The following is a 13,789-nucleotide window of genomic DNA, read 5'->3' on the forward strand; positions in this document are numbered from 1 at the left end:
ACTAGGAGGGTTTGAAATATCTAACATATGATTAATAAATCTTAATTGAGCTGCTTCATAATAATTTAAAAAATTAGGTAATTGCAAACCTCCCAAAGCATACTGTCAGGTCAATTTATGCATCGGTACTCTTGCTAATTTTCCTTTCCATAAAAATTCTCAAACTACTTTATTTAAATCTTGAAAAAAGGATTTTGGAAGAGAACAGGGAATCAATTGAAACAAATATTGAATTCACGGAAAAATATTCATCTTTATAGAATTTACTCGACCTATTAAAGGTTAAAGGTAAATTTTTCAATTTAATCAAATCCGCTTTAATCTTTCTCATTAACGGTACCTAATTTAAATTATACAATGATTTGAAATTTACATCAATCATTATCCTTAAGTACTTAATTTTATCAGTCCATCAAAATTTACTAATTTGTCGACATTGATCATAATTTCCTTCAGAAATTGGTAGTATTTCACTTTTATCTCAATTCACTTTATATCTAGATAATTTACCATATAATTCTAAACAATTTTGCAAATAAATTAAAGATTGATCCGGATTAGTTAAATATATCAAAACATCATCAGCAAATAAATTAATCTAATATTCATCCTGTCCCATCCTTATACCTGTAATATTCTCATTCTGCCTGATAGCCTTTGCTAATGGTTCAATGACCAACGCAAATAGGGCTGTCAACAAAGGAGTTGAACGCATTAATTTAAAAAACGAAGTTTGACCATTTTTCGCCACCCTTGCTACAGGATTATTATATAATGCCGTCACCCAACCAATAAATAAGGGTCCAAATTTATATTTCTCCAAAACTTTAAATAAAAAATTCAATTTGACTCTATCAAAAGCTTTTTCAGCATCTAATGATACTACCATTGGTAGTTTGGGTTGCTGACGTGAAGCATTGATCAATTAAACCACTCTAAGAATATTATCCGAAGCATACCTATCTTTTATCAAACCAGCCTGGTCAGAATGTACTAATTGTGGTAAATACTTTGCTAATCTATTTGCTAATAATTTCGCTATTATTTTATAATCTACATTTAATAAAGAAATTGGTCGATAAGAAGAAACTTTCAAAGGGTCTCTGTCTTTTTTTGGTATAACTGTTATTATTGCATTCAAACACGAGTCTGGTAAAGCTTGTTCCTGAATTACCTGATTAAGAACATCCATGAATACAGACGACAGATCATCATAAAAAACTATAAAATTCAGCAGTGAACCCATCATCTCCTGGTTTCTTCCCATTCACAACTGATGTACTTCCACTAGCCACTCCAGTGTCTTGCTGATGAAACTTGTCTCTCAGGGTTCTCCAGATGAAAACCTCTTTCTTTCAGGTCACCTTTTTGTTTCCCTTATTCCAAGTGAAACATTAGACAGCCAGTCCTCTCTTCTTGCATGAACCACAAGGGCTTTGACCAGGCCGTCTTCCAAACGGGCTTGCCAGCTTGTCCTGTTCCAGTCCCAGCTACTTCTGCTGGCTGTAATACTGTCAAGTGATCTCTCTCTCTCTCTCTCTCTCTCTCTTGCTCTCTCTCTTTCACAGTCCCATGAACCTGCACCATAGCCGTCCATGCCCCTCCCACCCATGCACCTATCCAAGTTTTACTTAAATGTCAAAATAGAGCTCGCCTTCAAACCTCGGAGATATGCGAGGAAATTGGCACACAGACATTGCCTGATCTCAGAATTGAATGCAGGTAACTCTCTCTGCTTGCAAAACCACATGACCCTTTTACAACAGCGTTCTCCTTCCAGACAGCAGTGGCTCCAGCATTCTCTATCATCTATTGCCTTCAAAGCTTGCAAAAGCTGAAAGAAGCCACTATGTTTAGCATTGGCAGAGCTCCAGTATTTCAAATAAGATCTGTTTTAAAGTGTTTGTATGTGACCTACTCTAACAAACCTTTTCCAATTTATCTCCCAGAAACATATCTATATACTCTATATTCTCTGTCACATATCCTGCTCTGTTGAACTTCTATTCTGAAAATTCCTCTCCAAATTCCTTCACCTTATTTCCTTATGGCACAGAATGCACTTGGCCCATCAAGTCTGTGCCAGTTCAAAGACCATTCCCATCCATCTCATTTCCCTGAAACCTGCTTCTTTCTCACAGACTCACCACTCATCCTCTAATTTCTCCTGCTATCAACTAACCCCAGGGGTAATTCCTAGCAGCCAGTTAATAACCCAGCACATCATTAAACCATCGAACACTACAACACAGAGACAAGCTTTTCAGCCCATCAAGTCCATGCTGAACTATTTAATTTAAAAATTTTAAAGATACAGGCCCTTGCAGCCCACGATCTGTGCTGCCCAATTACACCCATGTGACCAATAAACCTACTAACCCTGTATATTTTTGGAGCGTGGGAGAAAACCGGAGCGCCCGGAGGAAACTCACGCAGACATGAGAACATTCCAAGTTCCTTACAGAAGGCAATGGAATCAAACCCCTGCCGCTGGCACTTAGTTCTGCCCAGTCCCATCAACCTGCACCATAGCCGTCCATACCCCTCCCACCCATGCACCTATCCAAGTTTTACTTAAATGTCAAAATAGAGCTCACCTTCAAACCTTGGAGATATGCGAGGACATTGGCACACAGACACTGCCTGATCTCAGAATTGAATACAGGTAATTTGACCTGTGTGTCAGCATTATTGACTACTGTCTACAAAGCTCCAGGCGTCTCTGTCTTCAGACTTATGCACCCTTGTCTTTCCCAATTTGTTTGCACCCTGCTGTCAGTTCCAGTCAACCTTATTGCCAAACACCTATGAAAATGCACTCTGCGCGGTGACTAGAGATTCTGTATGAAGCAGTGTGTTTCCCACGCCATCATAACATTGACTTTCTCTCCTTTCAGGCGACCACGAAGGGATGCGAGACTGTTGAGATGACATTGCGGAGAAACGCTCTGGGTCAGCTTGGCTTTCATGTCAACTATGAGGGGATTGTGGCAGACGTTGAACCTTATGGCTACGCTTGGCAAGCAGGTCTGCGGCAAGGAAGCCGGCTGGTGGAGATCTGCAAAGTCGCTGTGGCCACTCTCACCCATGAGCAAATGATTGATTTGCTGCGAACATCTGTCACTGTTAAAGTTATCATCGTTCCACCCCATGAAGACAGCACCCCACGCAGGTATGTTAAATTAAAATTTAGACATACAACAAAGTAACAGGCCATTTTGGTCCAAGAGCTCATGCCGCCCAATTTACATCCAATTAACCTACAACCTCCGGTAAGTTTTGAACGGTGAGAGGAAACCAGAGTTCCTGGGGAAAGGGGAAAACCCACACAGACACGGGGAGAACGTTCAAACTCCTTACAGACAGGGCGGGATTTGAACCCTGGTCCCAATTGCTGGCACTGTGAAGGCATTGCACTAATCACTATGCCAACTGTGCCTCCCTGTGGAAAGAGGCCAACTCTGCCACTCCGAACCATCTGCAGACTCATCTATTTGGCTGCTATTCATTCAACGGATGGACCTTACGTTGTACAATTTGATTTGCCTGTTTCCATCATTAAGAAAAAATTCCTGCAACAAACCGGAAAGGAACTGAGTTCAGATGTAATGAGGAGCGTTAAAGGATGAATGATTAATAGATTCGTATTACGATCACAGTCTGTCATTTCAAAATGTTCTTTAACAATGTTGGGAGATATCACCATTAGCTTTTATGCTTGTCTGCTGGTTTTGCCAGTACTCGTAATCTCTTAATGAGACAGGTATGGAATGGCACAGTGGACCTATTCAAAGGACGACTGCCTCACTGCTCCTGTGACCCAGGTTCAGTCCCCATCTCCAGTGAAATCTGTGTGGAGCTTGCACGTTCTTTCTGTGAGTTGGTAGGTCATTGGGTCATTGTAAGGTTGTCCCCGGTGTGGGGTTGAGTGATAGAATCTAAAGTGGTTGAGGTTTGATTGCTGATTCGGTGAAGGGGGTTGGTGCTGAGTGGCTGAATCCATCACAGGATTCTTGGGGTTGTTTAACAATTGTTGCCATCTCAGATATTCCATTGTTTTTCACTCATGGGTGATTTCTTTAACCTTTGAATCCATTTTGGTCTGGACCAGTATGATAGTATATGAGATTGTATTGGGATAGAATATTGGATTAGTGGAGAAGTGCCTTTAATGGCGGGCAGATGGCTAGCACGGGGATGTTTAGCCTGGTGCTAGTTAGCCTGGCTATAGTTAGTGTGGTTAATATTGATGAGCTGAAGGATCTGTTTCTGCCCAAGTCATAATTGGGCCATTGACTGGGATTGACCTAATCCTTCAGGGAAAACTTCTCACCTTCAGTAATCTGCCCATATCTGAAGCATTGACTTCTCTGGATGAGCATTTCCCACCTTGTGCTGCTTTCCAGTTCAGAGAAATGCATAAACCTGGAAAGGCTCAAATCAGACCGTTCCGAAGGCTCCTTCTGCAGACGGGGATATGCTCCGGTTATAATTAGGTCAATTGGCTTGCCAAAGGAATTACTTTTGCTCATTCGCATACAATGGAGACTTTATTTTAAAAAAATCAGCAAATGTTCTCATGACACAATTCTGTCACCCTCGAATCACTCCCAGCGTAATTTCTTTAGTTGGGATAGCTCATCCTTTTTAATGTGACTTTTGATATATTAGTTCCAAATGGCTTTCTAGGTAAAACAAACCTAAGAACCAATGACAAAATCATGCAAAGTGCTTTAAAGAGGATGAATTGTACACAGGGAATTTGGTGCTTATCGAAACTTGGTCCATTTGATAAGCACGTTTTTTTTTAAGTATACTTTTCATTGATAGGATCATAGAACATTGCCTGAAAGTAGGAGAGGCCAGTAGAGTTAGTGTAGTCTTATTCCAGCACCAACGTTCAGGGATGGGCAGTTAATGCTGGTTTGTCAGTAATGCCTGCATCCCAAAAGATGAAGAAAATTTGGAGGGATAGCCTGATAGCAGGAGTTGAATCGTAATCTCTGTGAGGCTGACCCCATCTTAAGGTGCGGCACGAATGGCATAGTGGTTGGCACAGTGCTGTTACAGCGCCTGCGATAGGGACCGGGGTTCAAATGTCGCGCTGTCTGTACTTCTCCCCTGGGTTTTCCCCGAGGGCTCAGGTTTCCTCCCACACTCCAAAGATGTAGAGGGTTAGTAGGTTAATTGGTCACATGGGTGCATTTGGGCAGCACAGATCGAGGGCTAGAAGGGCCTGTTACCATGCTGTATCTTTAAATTTAAAAATTTTTAATTAAGCATGGGCTGAAACATACCAGGATTGTAGGTTAGTTGGGCGGCACGGGCTTGTGGGCAGAAAGGGGCCTGTTACCGTGCTGTATGTCTAAATAAATTTAATTCACAAAGGTTGCAGTTGAGTCCTGTAAAAGCTATTGACCAAAACTCCACTCCTACTGTTCTCTCAGTTGCCATTTGTGATAGAGGCGTTAACAGGATGACTTGGTAATATCGGTATGATGAAGTGCCCAAGTCTGGCTTGCAGATCATGTAAAGTGTAATGCAAGGTTTGGACATGCAGAGGAAGAACCAGAGTTACGTAACGAATTAATCCTAAAATTATCTTGCCTTTGGAGACGTGTGAGGCAGTCACTGCCTGCACGCACTTCAGTTCCTTAATCTGTTGGCTGCAAACCAAGATGTACACTGCAGACGAAGATCTGGTATCAGAGCTGTCATTTAGAGATGGTGAATCATTCATCCTCCTGCCACTTCCTCAAACAATCAATTCTGGTCAAGAACTGAAATATTCTTCTCACTCAAACAATGTTCCTCACACCTCATCCTCGAATTTCAGTTGCACACAGTGAATAGAAGCTGGAAATGCCAACAACAATCCCATCATTCTCTCGTAGCCAGTGCCTGAGTTTTTTTGAGGTTTTATTTTCATTGCATCTGGGGAATGCTTTTCTGGTAATGGTCATTCTTTTTAAAAAAAATAAAGCAAGTTTATCAACTTCCAGTTCTGCATTAAATGGCCACTAAGTTGATGGTGTCAGTGAGAGCCTTGACTGTCCACCATTGACCCTGGATTGCTCAGTCATCTGACGATGGTCCATCTACAAACAAAGAGCTTGCCAGTGGATGAACACCACAATCATAAGGCAAATGCAAAGCTGCCAACATAACACGTATTAACAACACACCAAAATGCTCGGGGAACTCAGCCAGTCTTCTCAGCTTCTCCTTTTGACCTTGTAAAGACCGGCTGAGTTCCTTCAGCATCTCGGCATTTTAACATCAATCACAGCATCTGCAGGCTTTTGTCTTTCACTCATTATCACAATTTGGTATACGAATCGATCTTTGAAACCCTCAAAAAAAAATTATTGTCACCTTATATGCCAGATACAGAAATGAGACCTTAAATTCAACTCAAAAAAACACTGCTCAACGTAAATTTGGTAAATGAGATGACCCCGGAAACACCTCCCCACTGCCGGCGTCACCGTTCCCCGAAACCTCCCCAGGTGGGGAGCTCTCTCCAACTCAACGTAAGACATTGGTAGTCACCATGTCAGTCCTATCACATTCAAGTTTATTATCTCTTGACTGTACATATACAAAATAGCATTTATCCGCACATGGTGCACTCACATACACAGTACACAGTATGTAATAATCAAAGGTATCATTTAAAATAAATATATATAAATATTTTGGGATGATTTACTCAGTTGGAGGATACCTAAGTAATTCAAGCCCCACTTAAGCAATGCTCCCAGTGAATGTCATCAGTAGAGGAAAGGGAGACCCCAGTGATCTTAGCCGTTTTGATGATCCTCTGTATTGACTTCCACTCCGATGCTTTGCAACTACTGTCCCATGCAATGATGCAGGCAGACAGGACACTGAATTGTGAAATGATGTCAAAGTGAGGGCCGGCAACTTTGCCCTTCTCGACCTCCTTAGGAGTCCAGGCACTGCAGCACCTTCATGACTAATGAGGAGGTGTTGTGAGGGACTTCAAATCTCATTTCATACGACCGTAAGATATAGGAGTAGAAACGGGTCATTCGACCCATTGAGTCCACTCCGCCATCATGAGCTGATCCATTCTTCCGCTCGTCTACAACTCCCCTGCCACCATAACCTTTGACCCTGACTATTCACATAGCCATTAATCTCTGCCTTAATCACATCCAATGACCTGGTCTCCACAGGTTCATCACTCTCTGGCTAAAGCAATCCCTCAGCATCTCTGTTTATATGGGCGCCCTCTAATCCTACCATGGGAAACCTTTTTGCCACATCTATTCTGTCCAGGCCTCTCACATTCAAAATGCTTGAGGTTCCTCCCCCCCACCCACCATTCTTCTGAACTCAGTTATTCCACAATCCAAATCTCAAGTTCCTTTCACACGTGTCCCATTAAATTGGCTGTTCAGTGTCCTGGGATAGGAATGGGGGTTTGGCTTTTCACACTTGACCACTCCTAACTGGGACACTGAATGCTTTCACATTTGCAAGGAGCCATCCCCAGGGTTAAGACTGTTCTACCTTCTACTGGTGACGTCATGATACATTGAGCGACGATGAACCTGCCCTAAATCCTGATCATTATATTACAATATATTTGAACAAAATTAAACATGCCTAATTATAACATAATTAACCATTATGTACAGCACAGTATGAGTCCTTCAGCTCCTGTTGTTATTGTGCCGACCTATAAAATCCCTTATAAAGGACTGTGGGAAAGTGCTAGCAATCAGTAGCAATAGTAGACGATTTTTAAACAGGGTGGAAAAGTTGGTAGCACTTTTGTGTATAATTTATAAATACCATGGAAAAAAGTGATTGCAGACCTAACCTCCCAGAATGCCATGCAGCAGAGAAAGGGCTATATGCCAGACTGCATGCATGGAGCATTCATAGAGGGAGTTTCTCTGCCACACGGCATTCTGGGAAGTCAGGTCCGCCATTGCTTATTTTTCCCCCCATGGTCTTTATAAATTCCCACGCTGCTTAAAAATTGTCTGCTATTGCTATTTATTTCCTCTCTCTCTCTCTCCCTCTCTCTCTTCTCTCTCTCTCTCTCTCTCTCTCTCTCTCTCTCTCTCTCTCTCTCTCTCTCTCTCTCTCTCTCTCTCTCTCTCTCTACCCCCCACCCATCCGCCCGTGGCTTTCCCACAGCAAAGTTTATACCTTCATTTTAATCTTTTCTTCCTGCACTCATGCAAAAACTTCAATCCTACAATGCAATTACCCGTTTCACGCTTGCCTGATTGCAATGCTGGCATCTGCAGATGCCTGGGATTGTACTAGGGGTGGAGGACGTCAATACCCAGCATGCGATGGTGTCATCTGATGCTAGCTTTGACCTGATTTTACTTTCACATTTGCCACTTTAAAGGCCGATTAGCGTTTGATTCCTGGGATCACTTACAAATATGAAAGGGGCTATTAACATTCAACGTAAAAAGATATGGGCCCAACATTGACCCCTGTGGGCACCACTGGTAACTGGTAGCCAACCACAATAGGATCCCTTTATTCCCGCTCTCTGTTTCCTGCCCATCAGCCAATGGTCTACCCACGCTGGTATCTTTCCTGTAATTCCATGGGCTCTCATTTTGTGAAGCAGCCTCACGTGCGGCGCCTTGTCAAAGGCCTTTTGAAAGTCCAAATATTCAACATCCTCTGTATGACCTTTGTACAGCCTGCTTGTAATTTCCTCAGAAAATTGCAGTAGGTTTGTCAGACAAGATTTTTCCCTCAAGAGAATGAAATGAGGAATGTGGTGCAGATGGCGTGTTTTTGCCCTTACCTGTTTTTATTTAATATCCGAGGTCCTCTAGCCTCGAGGAGAATTTTCTTTTGTGTCAGTATTTAGGTGGTTCTGTACATTTATATTTTGGTATTTGTATAATTAGAGGGATAGGGAGGGCAGGGTGTAAGGAGGGGAAATAAGGACTCTGTAAATCATATTATGTGGAAAGAGAGTGTAATGGTTTTGGATTTGCGTGAGTCCTTGGAAAATCAAAACCAAAATAGTCAAAAAAAATGATTTTCCCTTAAGGAATCCATGCTGAACTTAGCCCATCTTGCCTTGCACCTCCAGGTATGACATAACTTCATCCCTGACAATTGACCAGAACAACTTCACAAGCGCTGATGTGAGGCTAACAGGTTTATCACTTCCTTTCTGCTGCCTCCCTCCCTTTTTAAATGGCTGAGTGAGCTTTGCAATTTTCTACTCCTCCAGAACCTTGCCAGAATCTGTTGATTCTTGGAAGATCATTTCTAAGGGCTCCACAATCTCTACAGCTTCTTCTTCTTTCAGAATTTGAGGGGACATTCCATCTGGTCCTGGAGTCTTATCGACCCTTAAACCTTTCAGCTTCCCAAGCACCTACTTTCTGATGATCGTGACTACCTTCACCTCTCTTCCCCACACCATTGAAAGTCCGGCACACTGCTAATGTCTTCCATAGTGAAGATTGGTGAAAATACTCATTCCGTTCCTCTGGCATCTCCTTGTCTCCCATAATTATTTCTCCAGTTTCATTTTCTATCCATCCTATACATATTCTTGCCTTTTTTTTATTCTCAATATACTTTAAAAAGCCATTGGTATCTTGTTTGTTATAATTTTCTAGCCTCCTTTCAAAGTTCATCTTTACCTTCCTAATGGCCTTCTTAGCTTCCTTCTGTCTGCTTTTTAAACCTTCCTAGACCACTATCTTCCCACTAATTTTTGTTTCCTTGTGTGGCCTTTTACCTTTGACTTTGACTTGGCCATTTCAAATATTTCTTCTTTTTTGGAATATATCTATCCTGCACTTTCCTTATATCTCTCAGAATCTCCGGCCATCGCTGCTCTTCCTTTCTGATTAACTTTTGCCAGATCCACTCTCATACCTCTGTTGTCCCCTTTATTCCATTGATTTACTGACACATTGGATTTTAGTTTCTCCCTCCCAAACTACATGGTGAATTCTATCATCTTATGGTCATTGCCTCCTAGGGGTTCCCTTACCTTCAGCTCCCTCATTAAGTCAGGTTGATCACACAATTCCCAATCCAGAATTCCCATTTCCCTGGTCGGTTCAGCCACAAACTATTCTAAGAAAAGCTATCTCATAGCCATTCTACAAATTCTCTCTCTTGAGATCCAGTCCCAACCTGGTTTCCCCACTCTACATGCATGTTAAAATCCCCCACAACTACCATAACATTGCCCTTCTGACACACCTTTTCTATTTGCTGTTGTTATTTGTTGTCCACATGATGGCTACTGTTTGGAGGTCTGGATCACAGCAGTGTCTTTTTACCCTTGCCCTGTCATAACTCAACTGACAATGATTTTTTATCTTCTGGTCCTCTGTCACCTTTTTCTAATGATTTCATGTTATTCCACATCCACATAGTCATGACACTCCCATCTGCTTACCTGTCTATCCTTTCGTTACACCATTTATCCTTGGACATTCAGCTCCTGATAACATCCATACTTTAGCCACGACTCCGTGATGGCCATAACATCCTACCTGGCAATCTACAGCTGTACTACAAGGTCATCCACTTTATTTCTTATGCTGTGTGCCTTTAAATACAAAACCTTTAGCCCTGTATTTTGTACTTTAATTGTCTCTGTGTCCCTGTTGCATTACATCTCATCCCCATGGCTGCAATCTTGCCCTCTCTGCCTGCCCTTCCACACAAACTCCCTCCCAGCTGTCCCTGACTTGTGTGCCAACCACCTCTTCCTCTGCCTCTTCACTCTGGTTTGCACCCCCCTGCAAATCTAGTCTAAACCCACGCCACCCAACAGCATGAGCCAACCTCCCAAGATATTGGTTCCCCTCCAGTTTCAGGTGAAACACATCCCACTTGTACAGGTCACCCCCCTTCCCCAGAAAAGAGTCCAATGATCCAAGAACTTCAAACCTAGTCCCCTACACATGTGCATTATCTTCCTGTTCTGATAGTCCCCAGCTTGTGGCACTGGGAGTAACGCCGAGATGACCACCTTGGTGGTCCTGCTCTTCAGCCTCTTTCTCTACTCCTTAAACTTACTTCTCAGGATCTCTACCCCACTCATACCTACATCATTGGAACCAATATGCACCATGACCTCCGGCTGCTCACCCTCCCCCTTAAGAATATTCTGCTCCCTCTCAGAGACATCCTGGGCCCGAGCACCCAGGAAACAACACACTATCCTGGAGTCTCTTTTGCAGCCGCGGAAGTCCTCTCTGTTACCCTGACTATCGAGTGCCCTCTGAGAAACGCTCTGCCTGATTTCATGCTTTCCTTTGAAGGCTCGGAGCTGACCACAGCATTATTGGTCTGGCTGCTGCCTGGCTCAAATGGGTAACCCCCCCCTGCCCCCTTCAGCAGGATCAGTGCCAAAGGGGACATCCCCAGGCATTGTGCCACCCCCCCCCCCCACATACGGTCAGACCCACCCCACTCCCTCCCGAGTCAGAGGCGTGTAAGTGGGCACACGCTAGTGACTCTTCACATTCCCTCGGCTGAGTCACTAGCATGCGTCAAGCATCAGTAGCTTGATGCAATAAGGAGAGTGCCCTCGTGTCCCATGTCAGAGGTAGGCCCCTCCTAGCACGCCCTCCCCATCGACAAGCTGGTCCCTGCAAACCCCCCCCCCCCAATCTTTTAGGTTGGTCCCTGCCAGCACCCCACCCCGTCGTCAGGTAGGTCTCTGCTAGCACCCCCTCCAACCCCCACCATCGACAGGTCTGCCCCTGCCCCCCTCCAACATGCATTCTGGTACCGACCCAGATCCAAAGAGGTATATTCATTGCAGAGGTGAACAGCTAGAAGGGTGTTCTGCACTGACTGCCTATTTCATTTCCCTCTCATAACAGTCACCTTGTTTAGGAAGCTCTTCCCTTCCTGTATGTTCCCTCTTTCCTTCACAAGCACCACAGGTCAAAAAAGTCGAGCAGATCCTTGCCATCCTCTTTTGTTTCTTTTCTGATCATTCCCATGTCTCTGCTTAAATTATGAAAGCTCAAATGATGAACCAGGCAATTTTTAAAAAATATACATCCAGTTAAAAGGAAGGGCTAGATCATTAATAATTTGATTTTCTTGAGCTATTCCTTATTTCCCATTTGCCCTCCCTGTTACCTTTATGTGGCTGGTGGACTATTGCATGAGAAGAGGTTGCAAGTGGTCTCGAGTGTGGTCATGCATTATCTCAGCATGTGAGGCAGTAGTCCAGTCTGGTGGAATTGCAAGCAACTGAGAATTGCAGTGGTGAGCACTCCTATGCTGTCCTTGTGTTCACGGTAGGGTTCTGAGGAGTGTGGTAGAACAGAGGGATCTGGGAATACAGATACATAATTCCCTAAATGTAGCATCACAGGTGGGCAGGGTTGTAAAGAGAGCTTTTGGCATATTGGCCTTCATAAATCAAAGTATTGAGTAGAGGAGCTGGGTCAAAGACATCAGTGAAGCCAAATTTGGAGTATTGAATGCAGTTTTGATCACCTAACTTCAGGAAAGATATCATTAAGATAGAAAGAGTGCAGAGAAGATTTACTAGGATGCTGCCCGGACTTCAGTTACAGGGAAAGGTTAAACTGATTAGAACTTTATTCCCTGGAGCGTAGAAGAATGAGGGGAGATTTGATAGAGGTATTTAAAATTATGAGGGGGATAGACAGAGTGAATATAGATCGGCTTTTTCCACTGAGGTCTGGTGAAATACAAATTAGAGAACATGGGTTAAGGGTGAAAGGGGAAAAGTTTAGAGGGAACTTCTTCACACAGAGAGTGGTGGGAGTGTGGAAGTGGTGAATGGGGGCTCAGTTTTGAGATTTAAGAATTTGGTCAGGTACATGGATGGGAGAGATATGGAGGGCTATGGACTGGGTGCAGGGCAGTGGGACTAGGCAAAACAAATGGTCTGGCACAGATTAGAAGGGCCGAAGGGGCCTGTTCCATGGTTCTATGTGCAGCCTACAGCTTCCAACAGATGTGGCTTGAAGTTCTAAAGACCTTTAATCCATAATGAATGGTTTCTTTTCAAATTGGCCCTGTTGGGGATGGAAAATGGGACCACAAAAAAAAGTTATACCACAGCAAGAAGGGAGATCTTGACATTTTCTATTGATACAAGGTTGGAAAGGAAGGACGGGCTACCAATGAAGAGGCCATACCATGAGAATGTTCGATACTTGAGAGGGTTAAAGCCATGAAAAATCAATTTTTCCACCAAAGAATGGTTTGATAGTTTCAGTGAAGTTTAACCTTTTTTTACAAAAGACGTGCCACTCTTTGATTCCAGCCTCATGGAATTGAGAACAATGGAGGGTTATGCACTTGGGAAATTTTTGGCAGTTAATTGAATAAGTTATTGGGTCGGCACAACACTGTGCCAAAGGGCTGTACTGTACTATACAGGTACTCCCTGACTTACAACCTTAATTCGGACTGAAGGCTCGGCCGTATCTTGGAATGGATGTATGTCGCAATTGTGCGTTTGTGTTTAAAAAAAATATAAAATGTACATGGTTTATGTTGTATTTGACAAATGATAACAGGGATACTGGGCATGTAAGAGCCAAAACGTGTGTATTTACCTTGTTAGTCGGCGTCCCGTGGTCCGTAGGCTAGGCACGGCCAACTCGAATCCTGTTCACATGCGCAAGTCTTCGGTTCGTGCATGCACGATGGGTTCACATATTGGAGTTCGGATGATGCATGCGCAAGATAAGTGCCCTAATGATATGGAATTCACACCCTTAACTCTTGCGCATACGTCATCTGAAGACTC

The 13,789-nt window shown here is 43.3% G+C and overlaps 1 protein-coding gene across 2 annotated transcripts in view; it reads left to right on the forward strand.

Annotated features, from left to right (window-relative positions):
- sipa1l1 (signal-induced proliferation-associated 1 like 1) overlaps positions 1-13,789 on the forward strand; it is a 177,605-nt gene that overhangs the window by 84,010 nt on the left and 79,806 nt on the right. For both annotated transcript variants that reach the window (XM_069918125.1, XM_069918126.1), the window contains exon 9: positions 2,898-3,172. In XM_069918125.1, the coding sequence (XP_069774226.1) occupies positions 2,898-3,172 (275 nt within the window). The remainder of the gene's footprint in view (positions 1-2,897; positions 3,173-13,789) is intronic.

The sequence above is a fragment of the Narcine bancroftii genome, chromosome 2 (assembly GCF_036971445.1).
Source record: "Narcine bancroftii isolate sNarBan1 chromosome 2, sNarBan1.hap1, whole genome shotgun sequence".
NCBI lineage: Eukaryota > Metazoa > Chordata > Chondrichthyes > Torpediniformes > Narcinidae > Narcine > Narcine bancroftii.